Here is a 26615-nt window from a genome sequence, read left to right as displayed (position 1 = left end):
GGCAGTTCAAATCCACCAGCTGCTCCTTGGAAACCCTACGGGGTAGAGTTCTACTCTGTCCTATGGGGTTGCTATGAGATGGAATCAAATTGACGACAGCTGGGTTTTGTTTTGTTTTTGGTATAAGGTAAAATGCAATAATGAGTTTCATTTTTTTTTTTTAAGTTAAGGCTCTGAAAAACTTTCTTTGGGTATTAAATATATTGTTTATTTTGCTTAAACTAGTGTTAATGTTCTAAAACGGTGATGTTCTAGAATATAAAGCAAAATATTTTATGTTCACCTTTAAAGACGCCTATCCATTCTCTATCCACCCACAGGAATTCCCTTTTCTAGGACAATGTATACGATTCAGCAAAGGGTGGTAGTTTTTCTGGGATGCTGCCAACCTCTCCCCGCAAAGTCTTCATAACAAATTAAATTCCATCATTTAAAAAAATTCAAAATGACCCTCCTTAAATAAGGTGCTCTAGTGGTAACACATGACACCAAACCTATACTGCTGACTTTTAGTTTTGGTTGTTAAGGCTTGTTGGGGACAGAGAGAGGGGGACTGTAGCATGATTCAGAAGAAGAAAAGAGGAAAAACATACTTGCTGGCTCTAATTAGCAAGAGTAATGTGTTCTGAAACAACTCCTTGGGAATATTTTATGTCTGGGCAAAAACATTCCCATTCTGTAAAGTATGAGAAGTGATTTCTGTTACTGTAAATATTCTATCATCATGTCAAGGGGAAACCATGTAAAACACTATCCCTAACCCTAACTTTGATAATTATTTCTATTACAAGATGTTCTATACCTCTCAGAAGTCATAAATTCCAGTAAATTGCATATAATCTTAAAAACATTACCCATCGTTTGGAAGCTATTTAATTCTACGATACACTATTTATGTGTGTGCATGTATGCGTGTGTATTTTTTAAAACAAAGCCACCCATCAAAGGGCTGCAGATATGAAACCCAGGACTAACCAAAAACCAAGCCTGTTGCCATCAAGTCAGTTCTGATTCATACTGACCCCACGTGTTGCAGAGCAGAACTGCTCCACAGGGTTTTCTTGGGTGTATCTTTATGGAAGCAGATTGCCAGGCCTTTCTACTGCGGCATAGCTGGGTGGTTTCAAATTCAACTGAAAAGGCTAAAGGATCACAAAAATATATAATGCCTGGGAAAGATAACTTAAAAAGTACACGGAAAAAGCCTTAAAATGCTCTCACAAAGGAAAAGTCACATTTTAATAACTTGCTAGAAATCATTTGTGATTTTTAGTAAAACATGAAGAAACAGAACTTTGGGATGGTAGAAATGGGCCTGTTTTGGGCAAACAACTTGCTCACCTGCTCCATAAAACTCAGGATGACTGTGACTTCTTTCTAAAGCCTTTAAAATAAATATTTTAAATACAACTTCCTATGGAGAAAAAAATGGCTCAAAAATCAGTCAGAACTGCACTTCTGAGCTGCATATTATCCACACTTGGAAACAGCACTTAAATTTCTTGGAAATCAATTTAGTGATCCAAATTTAAAAGTTTAATAAGTACAGTTTTATGAGGGCCAAAAACGTTGACCTCACATTACACAGAAGCAAACAGAACTCACCAAGAACTCAGGAGAGGACATATCTCCAAAACTGAAAATGGGGCTCATCACTATTTTAAGGGAAAAACTGCCGGGTCCCAAAGGCTTTCTTCTTCTGGGAATTTCCATATTATCAGGTAGATGTTACCCTAAAGCAATGGCAAGAGCTATCTATAACCAACAGCCATGGAGACTCCAAAGGCTTCTTTTACACACCTGACCTGCCTGCCTGCAAACACTCAGGGTGAGACAATGGCAGAAAGCTGAGCTGCTGGCCACACAAGCTCCCACTCTGCGTGATGACATCCTAGCCCGCATCTGCTTCTGAGTCTCAGTGAAGCTGAGTCGGAAGGAAGAGCTGGCCGGGCACCTGTGAAAGCTGGACTAGCAGAGCTAGAAGTACAAGGGTGACAGCTGAACACCTAAGCAAGTCCCTGTGCCTGCCTCTACACAAGGGAGGGAGACACTTAGCCTGTGCAGTGCCCTGAAGGACAGTGAGTACACAGGGGACTTGTCTTCATTTAATTATTATAAACCACTACAAATACCCAATTTCTTAGGCTCTGCCTGGGGCTAAGCTTACATGTGGTGCAATTTGTCAGCGAAGTGGGACTAACTTCTTTTTCTGATAGGAGTGGAATCTTTTACTTTGATGATAAGTTTAGAAACAAAAACCAAGATAAACAAAAAGCTCCCAAAACTCCTTCCTATACTAAAGCTGGGAGAAACTGGTGGCGTAGTGGTTAAGTGCTACGGCTGCTAATCAGAATGTAGGCAGTTTGAACCCACCAGGTGCTCCCTGGAAACTCTATGGGGCAGTTCTGCTCTGTCCTATAGGGTCGTTATGAGTCGGAATTGACTCGATGGGACCGATTTGGTTTTGGCTTTTTATACTAAAGCTATATACTACAGAAAAAGATGTAACAAGATACGGCAGTTGACCTGTAATCGGAATTCTTACAAAGAAGTAGCTAAAAGTTTTAGTTTCACTTCATTTTAAGATGTTTCCTTCCTACTGAACTTCTACTTTTATGATAGGCTTTTTTGGTTATTTTAGAGACCAGATATAAAACGTGCTAATTATAGGGTTGCTATGAGTTGGAATCGACTCGATGGCAATGGGTTTGGTTTTGGGGTTAATTATAATGATGGTTCTGTGTTCATCAAAACGAAGTATTACGTAATTTATAAAAATACCCTTATAATTGAATTATTAGGTTTTATGCTTGAGGTCATCAACATTTACTGAACCAGCTTTAAAACGCTGTAACCTGGCATATTTGGGGAGTGGATGTTTTTTACTTTCAAAGCATGGGGCAGGGGGCAGGGAGCAGAAGGAAATGTACAAAGAAAATAAAAACATTTTAAAAATCCACAAACGGCATCTGTAGTTTACTGGCTCGAAGTTTAAGAAACAAAGATAACGCAAAGGGCTGTTCAGTTACCGCTTTATCCAAACAGCCTTTGTAGTAATGGCACGGAAGGCACAGGGCTACCGTCAAGTCAGAGGTAAAACCGGTCAGAAGTACATGGGCTTTTTAAGGCCAGAAAGTAGGAGCAGCCCATAAGATGTGATCTTTTCACGGAAACCAAAAGTCAGGATTCATAAACGGGGGAAAAAAAAGTCCTAAAAACATAAGCCTGATGTTTTACCTGATCAATTTTTCTTCCCTAAATTCCAAAGGATGGTCCTTGTATGTAATAATAATAATAAAAAAATAAAAATACTTTTGGTCATTTTTGCTACTCATGTACCTCTGTATAGCTCAAGACAGGCACCTACTAACTTTATTAGATAAAAGTGTCTCGTTTTTAATCGAAGTAGCCTTTTCCAAAAACAATTCATAAACTAATTTCAACAAGCTTAAGTGTATAATCACTTAGTTGTATTAACAATTGTATATAAACACTTAATTGTGCTCATGAGTAACCTGTACATAGATCAAGAGGCAGTCATTTGAACGCAACAAATGGATACTGTGTGGTTTAAAGTCAGGAAAGGTGTGCATCAGGGGTGTATCCTTTTACCATACCTATTCAATACGTATGCTGAGCAAATAATCCGAGAAACTGGACTACATGGAGAAGAACGGGGCATCAGGATTGGAGGAAGACTCATTAACAACCTGCATTATGCAGATGACACAACCTTGCTTGCTGAAAGTGAAGGGGACTTGAAGCACTTACTTATGAAGATCAAAGACCACAGCCTTCAGTATGGATTGCACCTCAACATAAAGAAAAATCCTCACAACTGGACCAGTGAGCAACATCATGATAAATGGAGAAAAGACTGAAGTTGTCAAGGATTTCATTTTACTTGGATCCACAATCAACACCCACAGAGGCAGCAGTCAAGAAATCAAAAGACGCACTGAACTGGGCAAATCTGCTGCAACCTCTTTAAAGTGTTGAGAAGCAAAGATGTCACCTTGAAGACTAAGGTGCGCCTGACCCAAGCCATGGTGTTTTCAATCGCCTCATATGCATGTGAGAGGTGAACAATAAGGAAAACAGAAGAAGAACTGATGCCTCTGAATTGTGGTGTTGGTGAAGAATATTGAATATACCATGGACTGCCAAAAGAACAGCAAATCTGTCTTGGAAGAAATACAACCAGAATGCTCCTTAGAAGCAAGGATGGTGAGACTACATCTTATATACTTCGGACATGTTATCAGGAGAGATCAGTCCCTGGAGAAGGCCATTATGCTTGGTTAAGTACAGGGTCAGCAGAAAATAGGAAGACCCTCAACGAGGTGGACCGACAGAGTGGCTGCAACAATGGGGTCAAGCATAGTAACGATTGCAAGGATGGTGCAGGACCAGGCAGTGTTTTGTTCCGTTGTACATGGGGTTGCTATGAGTCGGAACCGACTCCAAGGCACCTAACAACAACAATAACAAGAAGTGTATAATCACAAAATCTCTCTTGTCACTTTCTTTATTGGAACAATTTGTTCTCATAACGTAACACAGAATAGTGGTATAAAATGAGTTATGAATGATGCGGGACAGTGTCTACGTCCAAAATGAACATTTAAAATTTTTTTTTGTATCTGCCTAGATAAGAGCAATACCACATGAAAATATGCTCAATATCATTAGTCAGTAGGGAAATGTAACATAAAATCACAATGAATTACCGCTATACACCTATTGGAATGGCTAAAATAAAAAAAAAATTCACCAAGTGTCGGTGAGGATATGGAGTTAACGAACTCTCACACATTGCTGGTGGGAAGGTAAAATGGTACAACCACTGTGGAAAACGCTTTGGCAGTTTCTTAAAAAGTTAAACATCCATCTATACACGACCTGGCCATTTCACTCCTAGGTATTTACCCAAGAGAAGCAAATGCATATGTCCATACGGTGACTTGTACACCAGCGTTTATGGCATCTTTCTTTGTAATATCCCAAACTGGAAACAACCGAAATGTCCGTCGACAGATGAATGGATAAACAAATCGTGGCATGTCCACGGGACAGACTGCTACTCAGTAATAAAAAGGGACAAATTGGTGATAAATGCAAGGATGTGGATGAATAAATCATCATCCCGAGTTAAAAAAAAAAAAGGCTAGGCAAAAAATACATCCTGCATGATTCCATTTATATAAAATTACAGAAAATGCAAACTAATCTACAGCTTATCTGGTTGTCCAGAGACTGGGGTAGAAGGAGGGGTGGATTAAAAGGGGTATAAGAAAACTTGTGAGGGTGAGGGAAATGTCTGTTTTCTTGATTGTGGTGATGGTGTATACTTATAACAAAACCAAACAAATTATACACTTTAAATATATATACTTCAGTATACTTCAATTATATCTCAATGAAGCTTTGGGGAAAAGTTACAATGCCCTAAACTCTATCTGTTGTTCTTTTAGGAAGCTAAAAGGGAAACATTCCAAACTATGGTAATAAGCAGGCCTTTGGAGCACGAAACATGAGCCAGCTGCGACCCACCAAGTCTGGACTTTTCGTGTGCACTGCCATCTGCATCTTCGTTTTTCTGTATTTAAGGAATCCAACTCCCGAGGAGCCAGAGGAGGAACCCAGCTACCCAGTCGTAGTGGAATGTGGCTTTTACCCAGATGAACTGTGCTCAGCTTTATTTGAAGGAAAAGCGGCGGCCCCTCAAATTGCAAAATTTTGTAAAAACCCTCATCGATCTGAAATACTCGCTCACTTACACGCCCCGGGAAACTGCTCCAGGATTTCTGAGGGGTTACGTTTCATCACCAGACCCCTGTCTGCAGAAGAGGGTAATTTCTCCTTGGCATACATTATAACCATTCACAAGGAGCTGGCCCTGTTTGTGCGGCTTCTCAGAGCTATTTACGTACCTCAAAATGTTTACTGTATTCACGTTGATGAGAAGGCCCTGAAGAAGTATAAGACTGCCGTGCAAACTCTGGTCAACTGTTTTGAAAACATTTTTATTTCATCAAAGGTGGCTTCTGCTGGCTTTACAAGACTGCACGCAGATATTAACTGCATGAAAGACCTAGTCCATTCCAAATTTCAATGGAACTATGTCGTTAATCTTTGCGGACAGGATTTTCCCATCAAAACCAACAAAGAAATCATATACTACCTCAGAAGCAAATGGAATGGTAAAAATATCACTCCTGGAGTAATCCAGCCACCGAGTGCTAAATCCAGCACAAATCAAAGTTTCTCCAGGTTCACCCCTGAAACAAACATCTACGTATCTCCAAATAAAAGATTCAAAGAGGAACCACCCCATAACCTGACAATCTATTTCGGAAGTGCTTACTATGTACTGACAAGGAAGTTTGTCGAGTTTGTCCTAACTGACATCCGAGCAAAAGACCTGCTTCGGTGGTGCAAAGATGTCCACAGCCCAGAGCGACATTACTGGGTGACCCTGAACCGTGTAAAAGGTAAGAACAATCCAGAAACATGGGTGTCCCTTCAGGTCAGAAGCAACAATGGTAGTTTTACTCGCAACGAAGGCTTCTTTTGGTTACAGCTATTTTTCTATGGCTTTGTAATTTTCGCTTCGTTTTGCAAAACCTTCCTCTTGGGGAGTACAAAGGAGGCTCTCTGGTCCTGTAGTGTTCTGAAGTTAGCTGAAAGTCCTGTTCCCGCACCAGCCTGGCTGTGTCTGTTCCCTGTCCATAGAGAACTGCTAGTGTGCTGCAACTCCTCAGATTGTGCTTTCCGCAAATTCTAAGCACCCATTTTTGGAAAGTTCTTCATTTATTCATTTACTTAATATTCCTGGATACCCGCTGGTGTTAGCCATTGTGCGAAGGGCTCTTTAAGAATGGAAATGATACCATGTAGAACTAGTCATCTTTGTTGCAAATATGATCCCTCAGATAGCTCTCTGAGAGGTAGGGGGAAATTCGATGGGCTTAATTAAGTGGAATTAAATATCTCTTGTGTAAGGCTGACTGGCTCCTGTAAGGAACATGGCTTCAAGCTTGAACAACAAACTAGTCAGTCCAGCTAACAGTATTAACAATGAATCTAGCAGAAATTTGCTAATAACATTTTACAATCTCTCATATCCCTTGATAATCCTATTTTCAAATCACCTCAGAGGGCAGTAACGGAGAAAACACAATCCAAAAAACATCTAATCATGAAAAGCACTCTGTAAACATCAAGTAAATTGCAAGGGGCGGAGAAAGGGATGAGAAATGAAATCTAAATACAAAGATGGAAATTCAAGACCTTGGTCAAACCCAACACCACTGCCAATGTGGACGCCCCACACTCTCCCACAGCTGTAGCCTTTTATCAGACAATAATGACCTAAACATTTTGGACAAGGTGGGGCTTTTCCAGCCATCTTTCTCAGTTAAATAGAAGACCACCATGACTCACTCCGATCCCCCCATCTAGAGGAGGTGGAAGTCACAGCACAGAAGCTCTTGTTCTAGAACTGGGAACCTGAAGTCCACCCTGTCTACTTGCTCTGTTTTCCCCTTAGATGCTCCAGGAGCCACACCAAATGCTGGCTGGGAAGGACATGTTCACGCCATTAAATGGAAACACGAGGAGGGAAATGCTCACGATGGGTGCAAAGGTAAAACAAAAACTGCCACAACAAAACCTTCACCTTGTACAAAAACTACGCAATTGCTGCCCCAATAACGCAGGGAGAAGACTGACTACCATGCAATAGTTTAAAGTAATCTGGAATTAGTGATTATCTGATTAGCAGTGGTGTTAATTTAAAAAAAAAACTTTTTATTGAAGAATATCCATACAGAAAAGTGCACAAATCCTAAGTATACAGGTTGATAAATTTTCACAAGGTGAACACACACAGCAGGGATGCAATTTTTAAAGTTTTAAAATATTTAAACATTTATTAGAAATGAGTGTCGTGTCTCTCCCATCTATCAGAATACAAAACCGAGTAACACAGGGTATATGCTCCAGAGCTGGGCCCAGCAAACTAATGCCTGTGGGCTACACGTCACTTATTTGTGTAAATCAAATTTTATGGAAACACAGCCACAGCTATTCGTTTACAGTATTGTCTCTATCAACAAAGGGCAGAGACTTTCTGGGCTGTAAAGCCAAAACTATTTAGTCTCTGGCTCTCTCTAGGAAAAGCTCCCTCTGCCTGCTCCAGAGCGGTGGTCCTCACAGCTGCTCTGCCTACACACCCCCTAAAAGAAATCCGAATTTCTTAATGACAGCTTTAATTTTTGCAAAGGTATATCTGCCAGCCTACTCTCAGTTATATACGGGTACTGAATAGTGTGACATCAGAACCTGGAGCTGCTGGTTTAATTAAGCTCCTTCAGTTTAGGGAGAACATCTGGCAAAGGCAGTCCTCGCGGTCAAACCACCTGAGCTGAGACGCCCTTTCCCTCTGGGAGTCAGCCCAGCAGCCTGTGCATGTGCTCTGGGGGCGCCCCAGGGAGGGACCACGGAGGGCGCCTGACAGTGCAGGGAGACTGGAGCCAAACCACTCTGACCATCAGGAGCCCTGGTGGTGCAATGGTTAAGTGCTCAGCTGTTAACCAAAAGGTCAGCGGTTTGAACCCACCAATCGCTCCTCAGGAGAAAGATGTGGCAGTCTGCTCCCATAAAGATTTAAAGCCCTGGAAACCCTACTGGGCAGCTCTACTCTGTCCTATACGGTCGTTATGAGTCAGAATCGACTCCACGGCCATGGGTTGGGGTTTTTTATTCCGAGCATCACCCTTCAAGGGTCAGGCCCCTGCCATTCCTGGCTTCCTGCAGGTTGCTATCCACCTGCAGGAATGACGGCACAGAGATACAATGACCTATTTGCACACTGCACTTGAGTACAGTCCGCAGCTCTGAATAGACTGGATATGCAAAGTAAGACAGGGTGACCCAATTTTCAAGCCATTTAAAAGACTGACCTAAAGTAAACAGGTTGTAGACAAATAAGAAATGTAAAATGAGATAGGAGAATAGTTCACACACTAGTAGTTCCAGCTGCCCTCCTCCAACAAGAACCAGCTCAGGTGGCTGGAACAGTTTTCTAGTGAAGTCTTTTAAGAAAGGCAGATGTGATCCACTCAGGTAGCTATTCACACAGTAGGAAGGGGATAGTTAAACACTAGCTAGCAGGCATCTTCACCTTCTTACAAAGCAGGTATTGTCACACACATGCCGGGGTTGCCAGGACGATGAGACAAGTGATCAGAAAAGGAGGGGGCTCATCTTCTTCCTGAAAGCGTACACCCCGAGGTGTGCGGACGGACTAAGAAGTCGTGAAGGGCTGCTGCTACCAATGATGAAGTTGTAAGTCAGAGTTTTTACAGTGACAAACGTTTTGAAACCAGGTTTAAATAACGTTTGAAAAGAAATCTAGTTATCGTACATCTTATTATTCTGTAAAAGTAAACACTCCAGAAAGTTCTTACTATCGCTGGCTTCAAGGTGCGAACTGTTCTAATAGTAAAAGGTAACAAGGTCATCTCTGCCAGCATTTAGAGTCAGCACAGGACAGAGTCCCAACCCTGCTGTGGTGACTGTGGGCAAGGCCCTCCTGAACTATCATTACTCACACTTCACAGATGAGGAAGCCCCGGCTCAGAGAAGTGGGGTCACTCCCAAAGTCCCAGGAAGTGGCACAGAAGTGGCAATGCTGGGTCTCAAAACCAGGCGCCTCTGCCTGCCACCAGCACGCCGGGTGAGTGCAGGCCCACAGTTGCCCCGTGGAGTTAGCAACAGTTAGCTGCCCTTGTACCACCCAAACGGCATCTGCACAGCCCAGGAAGCCTTGCCTTTGCTTGTGTTCCCTCCTCATCTGAATCCACGTGCACATAAATTCTGCCCCAGCCAGGGGGTACTGTGGTTCTCTCTTCACCTAGATCTAAGTTTTTCCACACTGCTCGACTTCAGACTGATCATTTTTAACCGGCTAAACGTCATTCCGTGGAGACTCGATCTCACTGCACTGGGAGTGCCTGTCAGTTAACAGTTTTTAATGACGATAATGGCAGCCTCTTGTACAACAACCTCTGACACAGAGGAAGGTCTGCTCAATAGGGAAAGTTGCTGCTCGTTTTTACCAGTCTCACAAACAACACTGGGCATTTTGTGCATGCAGTTCCTCCCCTTTAAAAAAGTTTTTTTCCATAAAGTAAGCTGTACATGTAGGATTACTGGGTTGGTGTGAGCTGCAGGGTGTGGGAGGAGAGTGGTCTCTAAAGGTTGGCAGTTCAAACCCACCCAGCAGCACTGCAGGAGAAAGGCCTGGCAATCTGCTTCCTTCAAGATTATAGCCAAGAAAACTCTATGGAGCAGTTCTACCCTGTAACACATGGGGTAGCTTGTTTTTTTTGTGGCGGGGAGGGCAGCGAGTGGGCCAGGTTCTCTGGGGTCGACAGAACGGTGGGGGTACCCAGCTCCTTCCACACAAGCTGAGACTTCACTTCTCTGAGTCTCAGTTTCCTCAGTTTCAAGCAGAGGTGGATGAGAGAAACCACCTCTTGGGGTGGTTGTGAGGATTGAAAGAGAGCAGACAAGGATGAAGCGCGGTGCTCAGCGCATAACCAGAGCTGCTGAGTTCCTGTCAAAGGAATCCAATCGGCACTGGATCCCAACTGCAATTCCCCTTCTAGCTACCTACCCTTGGAGCAAAAGCTCACTCTGCAAACCCAGTAAGAGAAACAATGATTTATTAAAACCAATACAATTCTTATGACTTGCCCAAAACTAAGGAAAGCTTAAAAGTTCGTGGAACTAAAGACTAAAGCTGTCAGAATTTAGACTTTACGTGACAAACGAGTGTCCTCTTGCCTTCCGGTACTCACGGCCAAACACTAACCCCACAGCGTTCGCGTGCAGCAGCCATAGTATGTTTTAAAAATCACTAACAGAAACAATGGCAACTTCCCTCCCCATCGTAAATTAAACTCAACATAAAAGTCCCTGTCAAAGCAATCAAGGAAATTATGTTTAATTTAAACCCTCATGAAGCAAAGAGGCCATACAGATGACACAGGAGAAGCGGGAGGCACTTTTTTGCGTGAATGGAAACCGGTGGTATAACAAAGACAGCTAAGTTTTTGTGTTTCCCTTTGCAGGTCGTTATGACCAAGACACCTGTGTCTACGGACCAGGAGACCTGCCGTGGATCATTCAAACGCCTTCTCTGTTTGCCCACAAATTCGAGTCCTCTACAGACCCCCTGGCGGTTACGTGCCTGGAGAGGCGGCACAGGCTTAAGGTCCTACGGCAGGCGGACACTCCTGCAGACCCACGCTGGCACTTTCACCAGAACACCCACTTCAACATGAAACTGAACCACTGAGCTGGAAGTTACACAGAGCGTCTGTTTTCTTAAGCATATCTTTGTTGCCCTGACTTGAAATAAGGGAACGTCTAACCAGAGAAGAAAGGATGGGAAAATCATGCTTTGCCAGTGACTCCAGGGCACTTTTACAGCTGCGGCAAGGAAAGCATAAAAGAGAGTGAGAAGGAACTCCAGCTACCACTTGTGGCACATAGGTGTGTGCGGGAAGGCCGATGCTTCAGCCAACAGCTGTCGCCAACCAAACCTTTCCTGGATCTTGGATGGAGATCCAGGGTCAAGATGCAGTAAGAACGCACCTTATTTCGAAGGCCTGTATGTGAAGCCCTGCTGGCACAGTGGTTAAGAGCTCAGCTGCTAAACAAATGTTAGCAGTTGGAATCTTCCAGTTGCTCCTTGGAAACCCAGTGAGGCAGTTCTACTCTGTCCTATAGCGTTGCTATAAGTCAGAATTGACTCGACAGCAACAGGTTTGGTATATTATTGTATATATGAGACATGAATAAAAAATAAATTTGGAATGCAACGGAAAATGCTTCTCTAAAATGGTCCTCTTTGGTTCAGGAACAATACGTTGTTCTGGTAATCCCAGAAAAACAGCAACAAGTCTATTTCTTTTGGGTAAAATGAAGTTACTCTGGAGTTGACATGAAACACTATTTCCTTTTTTTTTGCTGTTTTAAAAAAAACTATTTTTATTGTGCTTTAGGTGAAAGTTTACAGCTCGTTAGTTTCTCATACAGAAATTTATACGCACATTTTTATGTGACCCTAATTGCTATTCCTATAATGTGACAGTACACTCCCCCTTTCCACCCCATATTTTTCATGTCCGTTCAACCAGCTCCTATTCCTTTCTGCCTTCTCATCTCACCTCTGGACAGGAGCTGCTCATTTAGTCTTGTGTATCTACTTGAACTAAGTAGCACACTCTTCACAAGAATCATTTTATGTTTTACAATACAGTCTATTCTTTGAAGAGTTGGTTTTGGGAATGGTCTTAGTTCTAGGTTGACAGAGAGTCCAGGGGCCACGTCTTCGGGGGTTCCTCCAGTGTCAGTCAGACTAAGTCTGGTCTTTTTACATGAATTTGAGCTCTGCACCCCACTTTTCTCTTGCTCTGTCAGGGACTCTGTTGTGTTCCCTGTCAGGGCAGTCACTGGTGGTAGCTGGGCACCATCTAGTTCTTCTGGTCTCAGGCTGATGGAGTCTCTGGTTTATGTAGTCCTTTTTGTTTCTTGGGCTCATATTTTCCTTTTGTCTTTGCTCTTCTTCATTTTCCTTTGCTGTAGGTGAGTTGGGACCAATCGATGAATGTTAGGTAGCTGCTTGCTAGCTTTTAAGACCCCAGACACCATTCACCGCAGTAGGATGTAGAGCATTTTCTTAATAAACTTTATTTTGCCAATTGACCTAGATGTTCCCCCAAACCATGGTCCCAGACCCCCAACCCTGCTACTCTATCCCTCGAAGTGTTTGGTTGTATTCAGGAAACTTAGCTTTTGATTTAGTTCAGTTATGCTGACTTCCTCTGTATTGTGTGTTTTCCTTCCCTTCACCTAAGGTAATTCTCATCTACTATCTGGTTAGTGGAAACCCTGGTGGCGTAGTGGTTACGTGCTACAGCTGCTAACCAAAAGGTTGGCAGTTTGAATCCACTAGGCGCTCCTTGGAAACTCTACGGGGCAGTTCTACTCTGCCCTATAGGGTCGCCATGAGTCGGCATCTACTCAATGCCAGTGGGTTTGGTTTTTTTTTTTTGGTTTACCTGGTTAGTGAATTCCCCTTTCCCTCCCTCGCCATCCTCGTAACAAAGAATATTTTCCTCTGGAAACACTTCTTAAAAAGGTTGCCTTAAGCCTGTAATATGCCAGGCCTTCCTTGGAAACTATATGGGGCAGTTCTACCCTGTCCTATAGGGTCGCTATGAATCAGAATCGATTCGATGGCAATGGGTAATGCGTCAAGCCTGTTTACTCATGTAGTGAGTGCTGTCTGGGAAGACTTTCTGTGATGACAGCAATGTTCCACATCTGTGCTGTTCAACACCAGCCAGTGCCACAGGACGAGTCAGCCCCCTGAAAGGCGGCTAGTGCAACTGATGAAGTAAATCTTCGCTTTTATTTAATTAAGAAAATTCTAATTAATTTAAATTTAAATAGTCACATGTGGCTGATAGCTACTGTGCTAACTGCATAGGTCTGAGACACAAATGGTTTAGGTTATCTCTACTCACTGGCCCAGGGCTCCTCTAAATGTCCATGACTGTCTTAGTTTCCCAGTGTTGCTATAAAAGAAATACCACAAGTGCTCCCCGCTTCAGGAGCAAGGGAGAATAAAGAAAACTAAAGATACATGGGAAAGATTAGTCCAAAGGACTAATGGACCACATCTACCACGGCCTCCACTAGGCTGAGTCCAGCACAACTAGATGGTGCCCAGCTACCACCACTGACTGTTCTGACAGGGATCACAATAGAGGGTCCCGGACAGAGCTGGAGAAAAATGGAGAACAAAATTATAACTCACAAAAAAAGACCAGACTTACTGGCCTGACAGAGACTGGAGAAACCCTGAGAGTATGGCTCCCAGACACCCTTTCAGCTCAGTAATGAGGTCACTCTTGAGGTTCACCCTTCAGCCAAAGACTGGACAGGCCCATAAAACAAAGCGAGACTAAAGGGGCACGCTAGACCAGGGGCAAGGACTAGAAGGCAGTAGGGACAGGAAAGCTGGTAACGGGGAACCCAAGGTTGTGAAGGGAAAGTGCTAACATCTCGTGGGGTTGTTAATCAACGTTGTAAGACAATATGTGTATTAAGTGTTTGATGAGAAACTAGTTTGTTCTGTAAACCTTCATCTAAAGTACAAAAAAAAAAAAAAATACCACAAGTGCGTAGATTTAGCAAATAGAAAAAAAAAATTTTTTTTTTATTGTGCTTTAGTTAAACAGAAATTTATTTTCTCAAAGTTTAGGAGGCTAGAAGTCCAAATTCAGGGCACCGGCTCTAGGGGAAGGCTTTCTCTCTGTTGGCTCTGGGGGAAGATCTTTGTTTCTTTTAGCTTCTGTTCCTTGGTTCCTTGGTGCTCTTCACAGGGCATCTATCTTCCCCCGTTTGTTTTTGCTTGCTTCTGTGCCTAATCTGCTCTTTTTATATCTCAAAAGGCATCAGGTTTAGGACACACCCTCCATATGGTCTCATTAACATAACAAAGAAACCCTATTCTGGGATGGGATTACATCCACGGGTATAGGGGTTGGGATTTAAAATCCATATTTTGGAAGGACACAGTTCAATCCAGAACAATGACCTTTTTTCTTCTGAGGAGTTACATATACTTTCCCTCTCTAAAGGGTGACCAGGAACCACAGGAGAGGAAACTAAAGAAACAGCTGTATAATTCGAAGGCAAAGTGTCAGTGCCTCAGTAAACTGAAGCCTCTCAGACACAAATGAAATCAAAGCCCACTCAGAGCCAATGAAATCACCCTTGAAGAGCACGAGGCTGAAGAGAAGGAAGATGAGTTCTGGAGGCAGAGATCACACACGGAATTTAAGTGAATTGTAGATTAGAGGTATTTAGTTGTCATGAAAGCACACACTGGAGTGTTGAGACTGTCAAAGACTATCACACAGGGGTCTGATTGGCTGCACACTACTGCTTTTCTGTACATCGTTGTAGCTAAAACACAGGAGAAGCCAAACACGCAGTGTCCCCGGCAGGTACACATTCTGACGGGCTGTTCAGAACGCTCAAATTTACCGTAATTCTGTCCCCTATATTTTAGAACAACTCAATAGCAGCTAAGTGCAAACCCGATAAAAAAGAAAAAAAAAAAAAGCTCAAGTCTTTGGACTGTATCTGTTATGGACTGAATTAAGTCCCCATAAAATGTGTGTTGTAAATCCTAACCTCTATGCAGGGTGTGTCTTGAGTCAATCCTTTTGAGCTATAAAGAGACTAAACAAGTGAGCACAGAGAGAGTTGGGCTAAGATAGATGCCAAGACACATGGAGATCTCAAGGCACCAGGAAGCAGAAGCAACAATGGCCTTTCTCCAGAGCCAACACAGACAGAAAGGCTTTACCTGGAGCCAGTGCTCTGAATTCAGACTTCCAGCCTTCTGAACTATGAGAAAATACATTTCTGTTTGTTAAAGCCACTCACTTGTGGTATTTCTGTTATAGCAGTACTTGGTAACTAAGACAATTATCTGAAACACATGCCTCCATTCATTTCACCCAGTGTCTATTCACAGCACATTCATTCACTCTGAAAGTGGCCTAACAAGAGGGCCTACCCACCGGGATGGTGGCTAATGTGGATGAAGCACTCAGGATGGCGTCGACACTTTTCACAGATGAGGAAACTGAGGTATGGGGAGACAATGGCAGTCTCCCAAAACCACAGAGCCAGGTGGGTGGAGCTGGGAGTTGGGTCCAGAACTCTGGCTCCAGAGGCCAGGCCCTTATCACACCCTTTCCTCACACTAAAGAAGGATCAATTGAAATGCATACCTGCCCCGAGGTATGGAATAAGCTACCTGAGTAATAATAATTACAATAATAATAATAATAATAATAATAATAATAATAATAAAGAATTCCAGTAACAGGGTGATCCAACAAAAATATTAAAAGTAACTTAAAGGCCTGGTGGACTGAAGCAGCACGAGATCAGAGGAACAACCTGGTGCCTATCTGTGGAGTGTTGGGGGAAGTGCAAGGAAGCGGGGCTGAGAGGCAGCGGCCGCTGTGACGTGACAGGGCCAGGTCGGCCAAGACAGAGCAGCGTCTCGTGTTAGTATGAGAACCAACAACAAGGAGGGCCTCATCCATTTAATCCACCTGGTGCTTTCTCTACTCTGAGTCTCTCTCACTGTGTTCAATCGTAAAGGAAAAGAACAAAATTAAATCACACGTAAAAACGGTCTGAAACACACTGCTAAGGACTGCATCTTAAAGGTGACGTACAAATAGGGATCTTAAGGTAATGTCTTTAGCTCTCTGGGAATACAGCCTGCCTGCTAACATATAAAGTCTACTGTTTGATTTTTCTGTTAGATTTTCCTTACATGTAAAAGTTTAAGGCTGCCTGTACTGTATACAATGAGATTCCCTGAGTCTTAAGATTCACTAAGACCATAAAGATGGGAGAAAACCAAAATACCCTAAAGGAGGCCAGAGCCTGGAATCAGAATTAGCTGTTGACCTGATCACCTGTAAAGACATTCACCCCCCTCACCCGTTAACCTCCCCCATTCCTACCCCAACCTCTTCAAGAAAAGAACTAAACATATCAGTAGGAATACGCATTCTTGACTTTGAAATACCCACACCCTACACTCACCTATCTATAAAGCCTGAATAAATGAAGCCAGAAGCTAACAAGTCAAATGCTACTGATCACACCTCTAATATTATCCAAACCAGTGATTCTCAAACTTGGTTGTGCAGAAAATCACCTGGGGATCTTGTAAAGATGCAGATTCTGACTCAGTAGGTCTGGTGTAGGACCTGAGCTTCTGCATTTCTTAAAAAAGAAACAAAACACCAAATCCCTCCCAGGTGAGGCCAGCAGTGCAGGTCTGGCTCACTGAGCCAAGAACACAGCATCACTTATCTTCAGCCGGTAATTACTCCACCATGTTTCTTCTTATGACAAGTGGCAAAGAATCCAGTGGGGAATACAATTTATTTTTCTGGCTAGTGATTTGTTTAGGCTGAAAACAAAAAAGCCTAGCAACTACATCTCTTTGGCTTCTGTTTACTGAAACCAAGTGCGCATGCCATGTGTTTCAGAGCACAGAACAGAGCCGTCTCAAACCCTCTACTCTCTTCTAGTGAACTGAAAAAAACAAATCTGGGTGGAACTACAGACTGAAAAGCAGAGAAAACACATACCCTGAGTACCACCGAGGTTACTAACATCTAACGTTCAAATAAAAAAACTAAAAAATGAAAGTTTGTTTTAGGCTTTAATTTGACATTGATGGTTTTATTCCACTGTCATCCACATCTTCATGGAGAAATTCACAACCATGATACACAGCATTTCTCTCTTCCTCTTGGCAGAGTTTGGAGGAAACGGCTACTCTGGCAGAGTTTGGAGGAAATGGCTACTGTTCAACCCTTTTCCCGGGCACTCAGCTGGACTACGTCTCCCAGGTTCCCTTGCAGTTAGGCATGGCCATGTGACTGAGCTCCAGCCAAAGAGATGTGAGTAGAAGCGATGAGCATCACTTCAGGCCTGGTTCATAAAAATTACCCACGACACATCTGCTCTTCTATTTCCCCATGAGCCAACTGAATGGAGAAAAAAATTAGCTGCCATCAAGTCAATTCTGTCTCACGGTAACACCACGTGTGTCAGATGAGAACTGTGCTCCAAAGGGTTTTCAATGGCTGATGCTTTGAGAGTAGATTGCCAGGCCTTTCTTTCAGGGCACCTCAGGGCAGACTTGAACCTCCAATCTTTTGGTTAGCAGCTGAGTGCACTAACTGTTTACACCACCTGAATGGAGGGGACCCCATAATTTAGAAGAGGCTGGAGCTTTAAAATGGCCCCAGACTTACCCTTGGAAGAAAGCTGCCCAACCAGGAACTTTTACTGCATTAGCCACTTAAATTTGGGGGGGTTTTGTTACAGCAGCCAGCCAACCCTGACTGACATACAGGTAGTTCGTGACTTACGAGGTGGTTTGGTTCTGACAGCTCCACTGTAAGCTGGTTCTGACCTAGGTCAAATTTTTTTTTTTAATTTTCATTATTATTGCCTCTTATTATCAGGATCTTTATAAATCTGATCTTTGTCTTCGGGGGTTGGAAACATTACATATAAACTTACGGATACATTTTAACATTGTATGTAGTACATATTACTAATGATAAGATATAAAACAAAAAACAGCCCACACAGTCCTAAGTTTGGTTCATCATAACTCAAATACGTGCTCAGTCAGGGACTACCTGGATTTGGTATTACCAAACCTTAAAAAACTTTACATTAGAAATAGGAGTTTAAATTCTGATAACAGTATAGAAATTTATCATTTGTTTCTTCATTTTAAAATACTACTGCTAGTAATTTTAGATCCAGAAGGAAAGCTGTCAGAGAATTTACTATAATTCCTTCTGAATTTTTTTTTATATACTAGAATCTAAAGCCCAGAGAGGTGCTGTGACAGCCCCAAGGCCAGATCAGGTGTGCGAGCCAAGACTGGTAGACAATAGGCTCTCAACATCGGTTGTGTGAAGGAACGAATGATCCCCACTCTAGCGTACCACTGGCCGTCCCATTCTCTATGATGTTCTGAGCTGGACAGTATTTAGGTGAGCTATGCAAAGGCAATTTGTATGCAGATTATATAAGTGAAAAGCACTCATCATCTTGTTCTTCTGGCAGGAAATTGATTTTTAAGAAAAATTTAAAAGAAAATTTTAAGAAAATGAGGCATGCTTGAATTACATCGAGCATCCTGTTTTAACTGTGGGAGTTTTTGATAACCAGGCAGCCTCTACTCGAGGCGGTCGGAGCAGCCAGGGTTTCTGTTTATCACCTGGTCTCTGCTTCCTCTCATGCAACCCGCTAACTGTAGCGCTGTTCCCCTTTCCTCTGCCTCCTGCTCTTTCCTTGTTCAAGGTATAGAATTTCAAAAGTTTACTAGCTTTCATCATACGTTCCCAAGAGTCAGCAAAATGATCTTGGAGTTCCCTTGCAATGTTGTATTTCTGTGAAATAAAATCACCTTCTGTGCTAAACTCAGTCGTGGTGCAATGAATCACTTAATATGGCCCTTCTAGCCATAGTCTCTATGACTCACACACAGTGACTGAACCGGGCTATGCAAATGAAGTATATGGAACCTATGATGGTTTTGGTTATGTGTCAACTTGGCTAGGCCATGATTCCCAGCAGTGGTTGGTTGTCCTCCACTTTGTGATCTGATGTAATTATCCTCCATTTTGCAATGTGCAATGAATCCTAGACTCTATGCCTGTGGCTGTGTTAATGTGGCAGGATTAGGGATGTATCTTGATGTATCTTACTAAAGGGTGTGACTTAAGAAGGGGGAGTTTCCTTGAGGGTGTGGTCTGCATCAAACGCACATGAATGCTCTGGGGAAGTTCTCTCCTTCTTAGTATGGATTCTGCATCTGGTTCGTGATCACCTGACCTCTGCTTCTCAGAGCTTGAGTCAGCAGCCTGCCTTCTGTCCTGCTGATTCTGGGATTCGCCAGCTTCCACAGCCTCATGAGCCAGCACCCTGACCTGCCAGTTTGGGTTCGTCAGCCCCTGCAGCCATGCGGGTCAGAAAAAGCCTCCAGCCCGACATCTGACCCATGGATTTGGGACTTGCCAGCCTCCACAACTGTGTGAGCCATTTCCCTAAGACACCGTTTGTGAGTTCTGTGAGACCCTGCAGCAAATTATGGAGCCTAAAGCTGGGAGGGAGAGTATGGGGGGGGCGGGGAGTTGACGTTAGAGATGATGGAGTGGGACAGCAGTTTGGAAGAGTTGGACATTTGGGACATCTTTAACCTCTGCCTCATAGCAACCAGCTTTGTGCTGGTCCTTATAAAATAAATTATTCATTCATCTGTGCAGACAGTTCTGTTCTGTTGCACATCTGTCAACATGGTCACTAGCAGGGATGTTTTAAGTCAGCCAGTGCAAAGGACAACTGCACGCCAATGTCAGAGACAGCTGCCATTATGGTTATGAAAAAAGCTGGATTTAAATCCGTGAGTCTGCCAAGCATGGTTGTTAGAATTATCTGGGAACCTTTAGACATTAGAAATCCACGGGATTTTCCTCCAACCCTGCAGATTCTGCTCCTGGGGATCTGAGGTGGGGAATGGAAACAAGTGGTGATTCTAAGGGGCAGCCTAGTCTGGGAACTGCTAATCTAGGTCAACTGGTCTCTGGAATAAATCTCAGCTTCATTTTCCACCCTCACGTAGACTTCCTGAGTGTCCCCGTAACTGTGTTTAATACCTACCCAGCATCTTACGTGCTGCTTGTTAAAACAGGCACACACTCCAACACTGTTCCTTCCTTTCCCCGCAGGAGCCCTGGGCGCTGAGGTTCCGTTCCTTTCGAGGGTTCTCACACAGTCTCCTTTTCTCAGGCCTGCTGTTGGTCAGCCTCTCGTCTCTCTGCTCATCCTCTGTAGCCTACCCATTTATGTCCCGGAAGCGCTTTCCTGCTGCAGAGTCTTCAGTAGCTTCCTAATCTGCGCTGCAACTACTCACGTGCCTGTACGGCACCCGCGGGTTTCCACAACCCAGTCGGACACTCACCTCTGGCCTCTCTCCCTGCTCCTGTACCCCCACCCGAGTCCTGACAGCTGGGTGCCTTGACTATACCTTGACCCTCTATCACCAAAAGGCTGCCAGGGGCTTTCCCTCTGCTGATGCCTCTCCTCCTCCTCTCCCACCTGTCCCTTGCTTCCCAATATACACACCCTCACTTATGACAGCATTTCACAAATTTCAGGCATTCCCCTGTAATGTATTATCTTAATATTCTTCTTCCAATCTACCCATTGTTTCTACTTAAATTTACTTTAAAAGTTAACATTTCTACGATAAATTTTTGCCTTAAAGTAACCATAAAAACAGAGAACACAAAACAAAGTCTTGCTAGATCCCGCCTGCCCCAGCTCTGAGTTAAGGTCTACTCTGCATTGGGAGCTTTGAGAGTGTTAAAGAGCTGTTAAAGAGCCCTGGTGGTGCCCAGCTGCTAACCAAAAGGTTGGTGGTTCAAACCCACTCAGTGCCTCCTTGGGAGAAAGACCTGGCCATCTGCTTCCCCACAGATTACAGCTGAGAAAACCCAATGGGGCAACTCTACTCTGTCACATGGGGTTGCTATGAGTGGGAATCAACTCCACAGCACCCAATAACAACAACAACAGAGAGGTATTAAAGCCAGGCTAGGCTCAAACTGAGACTTTCTCCCTGAAGCAAGCAGAAGCTCTGAAGCAGTCTCACTCCATGGTGTCTCGTACAGACAGTTCCTGCCCTGTCTGTGGACCAGCCGAAAGCAGCACCCCTCCCACCAGTAGTCCCATCCCAATCCGGGGACTGAGCATCACACCCTTCCTTCAAGACCCAGGGCAAATGCTCCTCCTTCATAAGCCACTTCTCACCAGCACAGACCAAAGAAAGCCCTCTGGCCCATGAACTCCAATAGCATCTTACCACCCACTTGATAGCTGGCTTCCAATAACAACATGGAGTAGAATTTTCCACATAAGTTATGATTCCTGCAAGACTGCAGGTGCCTTGAGGGCAAGGAATGCTCCCTGGGAACACTTGTGACATTGTCTTTAGTACAGGAGACATGACAAATACTGGTGAATAAATGACATACACTGAATCCCAAGTACATTTTTCTATGAATTTCTTTTTCAAAAGCTTAGCGACATGGATTCCAAATTCTACAAGGGGTTTATTCCTAACTGCCCCAAACGGAGAGCAACCTAAATGCCCTCAGCTGGGGAACGAATGAACCAGTGTGGCACATCCTCACAGTGGGACACTCCCAGCCAATAAAAGGAGCAAACTACAGATGTGCACACACGGACGATTCTTGGGTGCACTGTGCCAAGAGGAAGAGGACGCTCAAAAGGCTACATACAGCCAGTGCTCTTCTCAGAGATAAGCGCTGACCTCACCACCTCTGACGAGCTTCTGCCTGTCTCTGAACCCCATCTAAACGGCACCACCCAGTGTGCCCTCCTCTGTGTCCAGCTCAGTGTACAGAGGGATCATTCTAACAGATGCACATAGGTCTGGCTTCAGACAGCCCCGTGGTCTCGCACTGATCTCAGAACAAAATGCACAAGACTCAGTGTGGCCACCCAGCCCTGCAAGGGGCGACCCCCACCTAACTCTTCAACCTCAATCCCATGGCCCCACTTCCTGTCCCTTGAACAAGCAAAGTCCTTTATCACTTCTGAGCTTTTGCACATGCTGGCCATGGCTGGCTCCTGCGCACCCTCCAGGTTTCAGCTCAAACCCTGACTCCCAGAGGCCTTTGCCAGCCATGGCTAGAGCAGCCTGCCTCCCTCGCGTCCCATCCCCGTGTCCAGCTTTGGTCACAATCTGAAGCTGCCTTGCTCACCGTGTGAGTGGCTGTCTTCCCAGCTGGAATGTGGGTCCTCTGAAGGCAGGGTCTTCCCCTGTCTTGTCCACCATAATAACCCACCTTAAGATGCCCAGGACAGGGCCTGGCCCATCAAAGACACTCAAAGAAGCTGCCAAATGAAAGACTAGTTCTCCACAGATAGAAGCCCTATAGCAAGGCCTAATAAGATGTACGCAGTTGCACAGGTGAAAGGAGGAGCTGGCTGGCATCCACCGGGTTAAGCTAAATGCCAGGTTTTCCAAGGGCCAGCAGAGTGGCAGGCATACAAATGTTCTTGGCTTCAGCAGAAACCTGTTCAAGCAATGTCACCAGTACTTCCTACAAGAGAGCTGAAAAGGCTCTCGGCTACACTGAGAGCACTTACTGAGGGTATGCTAAATGCCCTGGAGATAAGCAGCCCTGGAGAGAGTGAGACAAACAAGTCTGGCTCCCTGCCCGCAACCCCGTCCAGTGGGGGAAACAGACACATCAATACACAGTTACATTATCATGAGGTGAGTGAGATAACAAGGTGTTCAGGGACCAGGGAAGGAGACTGGGCGGCCAGATTTCAGGGAGGAAGTCGCGACTCTGGAACTAAGTCTCCTGGGGGGAGTAGGAACCCTCCAGGCAGGCAGGTCTGGGTAGAGTGGACAGAGGCACAAGGGAGACCTGAACTGGCAGGAAGGGGTCATGTCACAAGAGGCAGTCTGAGTCTGGACTCTCAGCAGTGAAGAGCCCTAGAAGGGTTTTCCACAGAGAGACAACTTATTAGATGTGTGTTTCAGGAAGAACTGGAGGTTGTCTAAATGACAACTGGAGGAAGGACCCGAAGCCACCTGATTTCCTCAGCTACTGAGAAAGCACGAATGACAAATGTCAGGAACTCACTGTGTGGCAGACTTCTGCTTTTATCTCTTTCAGGGCTCGTTCAGAGAAAACACAGCCACAGCACCGCAGGAAGCAAAACCTGGAGGGATAATCCAATACGGAACACAACGTCACCAACAATTCAGAAATAATTTGCAAGTAATGATCCACATTATCAATTAACATTTGTTCAGTTTATGTAAAGGCCAAGAACCACAAAGTTAAAAATCATTACATTAGATTCCATTAAAGAAAAAAAAAAATAAGTATGTAGAAAAAAATCTAATCTCCCAGGGATTACAGTGGACACAGGAACCCTGCTTAGCACTCAGCTGCTAACAGAAAGGTCAATGATTGGCACCTACCAACAGCTCCGTGGGAGAGTGATGTGGCAGTCTCCTTCCATAAAGACTACAGCCTTGGAAACCCTATAGGGCAGTTTTGTCCTATAGGTTCCGTATGAGTTGGACTAGACTTCCATAGCAATTAGTTTTTTTTTTTTTAATATAGATGCAGAATAGCCTGACAAAAACTCAATTAGGAGCACTGTACCAGATTCATTAAATGTTGCTTAGTACCAAAAGCAAATCCCTTTTTATGAACGCTTACTACCCAGTGCTGTTGAGTAGGTTTTGACTGACAGTGACCTTACCCGACAGAGTAGAACTGTCCCATAGGGTTTCCAAGGCTGTAAACTTTATCGAAGCAGATTGCCACATCTTTCTCCCATGAAACAGCTAGTGGGTTCGAACCACCAACCTTTCGGTTAGCAGCCTAGTGCTTAACTACTTAACCACTGTGCCACCACGGCTCCTTAGACGCTAATTACTGGTAAATCAGCAAATTGTTTTTTTAAACAAAGGTCCAAAGGATTTACTGCATCAGCAATTTCTCTCTTTCTGTGTATTTAATTCTTTAATACATGAACTTTACTAGTAAACCAATCCAAAACTATTTTCTAGTGCCAAGGCTCTACACATAGCAGGTGGACAAACCCAAAGCATCCAAAGTGCAATTACCTGGGAAGAGGAAAAGGGGAGGAGACTAACCAGCAAATTAAGGGGGAAAAACCTGGGGAAAGCCACAACTGGATCAAGCGTCAACAGGGAACCCCTATTCAAGACTCCATAGTTGAGTCCATTTCCGCTAACTTCCTCTTTTGGGATGAACCATGGTTTTCCAAAGGAAGAAGTGGGACAAGGTCAAGCAGCATGAATCTGGTTCCCCAGAATATTTCCTGCTTGATCCAAATGTTGAAGTTTGAGAAAGAGCCCTAAATGGTTTAAATTCAGATTATCTGCAGAAGGCCATAATCTTTAAAAGCAAAAGGTCCTCAGTCTTAAATTTTACTCCTCTCCAAATCCATAAATCATTACATTATTCAGTCACTCCATTCAGAGCACGGCGGTCAGTCTCTCTGGTGTAGTCGGCCACAGTGCCTGGCACATGACAAGCTGCCCAAATACACCTACTAAATCAATGTATAGGGAGCCCTGGTAGTGCAGTGGTTAAGCGCTGAGCTGCTAACTAAAACGCTGGCAGTTCAAACCCACCAGCTGCTTCATGGGAGAAAGATGTGGCACCTGTTTCCATAAAGATTATAGCTTTGGAAACCCCAGGGTTCAGTTCTACTCGGTCCTATGAGTCGGAACTGGATGGTGACAGGTTTAAACCAGTGTCCACAAATTTGCGAGAACGCTGAAGATTAAATGTGGCTGCTTACAGCCAATAAAAGATTTTACTTAGTTGAGATGATTTTTCCCCCCTTTTATGAATGAAAATAGTAAAAAAAAAACCAAAGCAATCTTTTAGTACGTCTTGTGTTAGATGCGGAAACCCTGGTGACATAGCGGTTAAGAGCTACAGCTGCTAACCAAAAGGTTGGCAGTTCAAATCCACCAGGCACTCCTTGGAAACTCTATGGGGCAGTTCTACTCTGTCCTGTAGGGTCACTATGAGTCAGAATCGACTCGACAGCAGTGGGTTCAGGTTTGGTGTTAGATGCATGATTCTCGAGGGCAGTGTGGACTACCAGCTACTAAAGACACTTCTACAGCCAGTTCGAGCAGTCGGGGAAGGGGCACAAAGCTCTTGCCGAGTGGGAGCCATCCTATAACAACAGATCACTTGCACACTCAACACTCTATTTCTCAAAGAGGAAAACGTACAGGTCACTTACATTTGCTACAGCCAGCTCAATGGTGAGGTTTCTGGCGCTCCAACCCCGGGGCTGGTTAGCTACAAATTCAGAGCAAGTCGTCACTATCAGCTGGGCCCTTGGCCAAATGATGGACCACAGACTCGATGCCACTGCTTCCCATCATACACTTTCCAGCAGTTGCAGGAAAATGGGATTTGTCTGATGTGGAACATGTGTCCTTTGCTTCCTCTCCCACAGGAAAGCATGATCCAATGACCACACTCAGGTCTCCTCTCTAACTGTCACCCGTGAGATTTTTAAAAGCCTGCTTTATTTTGGGTTCTTTTGCTCTCAGGAACAGGAGGCCACAGAAAACAAAGAGCTGAGTGGGCTCAGAAGTCATATCACCAATGGCTGATGGGGAATGAATGCACTCTTGAATTTGGCATCATTTCCTGAGGCGCTGCCCAAACCAAGGGACACGGTAAGAATCCATGTGATTGCTAAGCCACTTCACAAACCCTAATGAGCCCACTGCTATTAAAGCAGACTTCCACGTCATCTGTCCCTCCGCCTGTCACTGACCTGTGCCGGCCATTCATCTCCAAGCCCACGACGGGGCAGATGAAACGTGCCCGCTGGAGGTCATCATGTTTGTCACCTTTGGTGTTTCCTTTGTCCCCTTCCCAGGCAGGATTATCAGAAAGCTTTAGTTCTGTGACATTCTGTGAAAAAGCATCAATGTAAGTGGATCATCCTTTGCCTTAATGATCACCTATGTCAACAGAGAATTGTTACTTGAGTGCCCTCCCAAGCGAACCTCTTATTCCTAGCTACTTTTCCTTGGTCACCAATTGATATGGATATAAAATTGAACTATAAGTTCTGATAGAAACCAAGATGTTTTTAATCCACCAACTTCTTTTACATTACTTTTTTTTTTACTGTACTTAGATGAAGGTTCACAGAACAAACTAGCTTCTCATTAAACAATTGGTACGCATATTGTTTTGTGACATTGGTTACCAGCCCCATGACATGTCAACACTCTCCTTTCTCGACCTTGGGTTCCCTACCCTATTATCAGCTTTCCTGTCCCCTCC

The 26615-nt window shown here is 44.0% G+C and overlaps 2 protein-coding genes across 4 annotated transcripts in view; one reads left to right on the top strand and one right to left on the bottom strand.

The window, feature by feature from the left end:
• RTF2 (replication termination factor 2) overlaps positions 1–26615 on the bottom strand; it is a 54484-nt gene that overhangs the window by 20872 nt on the left and 6997 nt on the right. For all 3 annotated transcript variants that reach the window (XM_003419907.4, XM_010599446.3, XM_064276244.1), the window contains exons 4-5: positions 26098–26237; positions 23394–23472 (exon numbers count right to left, since the gene is read on the bottom strand). In XM_003419907.4, coding sequence (XP_003419955.1) covers positions 23394–23472; positions 26098–26237 — 219 coding nt within the window. The remainder of the gene's footprint in view (positions 1–23393; positions 23473–26097; positions 26238–26615) is intronic.
• On the top strand, positions 5055–11957 carry LOC104846833 (beta-1,3-galactosyl-O-glycosyl-glycoprotein beta-1,6-N-acetylglucosaminyltransferase 7). The gene is made up of 3 exons (XM_010599472.3): positions 5055–6494; positions 7553–7648; positions 11142–11957. Exons 1-3 carry the CDS (start codon positions 5534–5536, stop codon positions 11366–11368), a joined length of 1284 nt encoding a protein of 427 aa, XP_010597774.1. The 5' UTR covers positions 5055–5533; the 3' UTR covers positions 11369–11957.

Source organism: Loxodonta africana, chromosome 24 (genome assembly GCF_030014295.1).
Source record: "Loxodonta africana isolate mLoxAfr1 chromosome 24, mLoxAfr1.hap2, whole genome shotgun sequence".
NCBI lineage: Eukaryota > Metazoa > Chordata > Mammalia > Proboscidea > Elephantidae > Loxodonta > Loxodonta africana.
Note: the sequence above shows the minus strand (reverse complement) of the source record. Positions and strands in the feature narration are given on the sequence as shown.